A 1,229-nucleotide genomic window follows, 5' to 3' on the forward strand; every position below is an offset into this window, starting at 1 on the left:
CCACACCACACAGCTTGGTGCTGTCAGCAGACTTGCTGAGGGTGAGAAGCTGGGACACCATCAGCCAGCCAGTCACACCCTTGTCAAAGCACTTCCTACGTCAAAGGCTCTGATTTGCCAAAAACAAAGTCTGTTCAGGCAGCTTACGGATGCAAGCGAGCAGGTATGGAAGGAAAGGCTGTTTTCTTACCTGCCTGTTCTTGCTACATAAAATTCCCTTCTTGTCAGGGTTTAGTGCAGTAAGGCCATGCTATTTCAGTACGTCACTTGCCGTCTTTTTTATGATAGGTGTATTATATTAAAATCGCAGAAGTGACTGAACCTGCGTAAAATTAATTTTAATCCATCTTTCTTTGGAAATGGACTTAAATAAGGAACATCAGGAACAAGAGATGAGAAAGACCACCATTGTGCAAGTAAGTCTTTGCAGAAAAGAACATTCATGTAGAAGTCAGGATCTCAGCTGTCTTGCTCTAGAAAGTTGCACCACCACAGGTGACATCACTGTGACAGAGTAGTATTTTTCTTTCTCAGTTTACAGCACTAAACTCTTAAGTGCAAGAAAAGCACCTTAGTTTCTTATAGCTACCCCGCTAGTTCAGGGTAAAGCCACCTCCCCCCTACACCACAGTGACAGTTTTATTGAGACAGTTATTCCTGTGTCAGTGGGTCTCTACACAGGTACCGTTTTTTCCCCGACTCTTCTTGCAGCTTTAAGTGTAGTTAGCATCCTAAGTACAAATGGGCATTTCTTTCCAACAGATCTAAAGAAAACAGTGAAGTTCTGTACAGGTCTGCCTATGCAAGCAGATATTCTTAATTTGGAAGAATGAAGTTTAAAACCAGACAGTGGTTTGGTTTTTTTTCTATTAAATAGTTATTGAACAGAAAAGAGAGACTGAGTAGTTTATTTAACGTTGTTGCAGACCACAGCATAATTGGACAAATTTGGATTATGTTGGCCAAAGCACAAAGTCTCCAACGCTGTTTTTTTTTTTTTTTTACACCACAATCAGTGTTGGCCGTGTACATTCAACAACAGCAGCAGCAGCAGCCTAGTCATCGTCTTTCAGCTTCTTGATCTTATGCTTATGACGCTCGATCTCCTTCTGCAGCCGCTCTATCTCTTTCTTGTGGTGATCAATCTCTTCCTCATGGTGTTTCCGTAAGGCAGCAAGCTGCTCCCTCTCCTTCTCCCTGCAAACAAGCGCGGCTCGAGGTGCAGCCCC

At 43.0% G+C, this 1,229-nt stretch overlaps 1 protein-coding gene across 1 annotated transcript; it reads right to left on the reverse strand.

Annotated features, from left to right (window-relative positions):
* Positions 1-1,055: 1,055 nt before the first annotated feature.
* On the reverse strand, positions 1,056-1,199 carry ATPIF1 (ATPase inhibitory factor 1; the record flags this gene model as incomplete). The annotated part of the gene is made up of 1 exon (XM_010086226.1): positions 1,056-1,199. A coding segment is annotated over one exon (144 nt), but the record flags the coding sequence as incomplete, so codon positions are not given.
* Between the last annotated feature and the right edge of the window lie 30 nt (positions 1,200-1,229).

The sequence above is a fragment of the Pterocles gutturalis genome, unplaced genomic scaffold (genome assembly GCF_000699245.1).
Source record: "Pterocles gutturalis isolate BGI_N339 unplaced genomic scaffold, ASM69924v1 C11849659, whole genome shotgun sequence".
NCBI lineage: Eukaryota > Metazoa > Chordata > Aves > Pterocliformes > Pteroclidae > Pterocles > Pterocles gutturalis.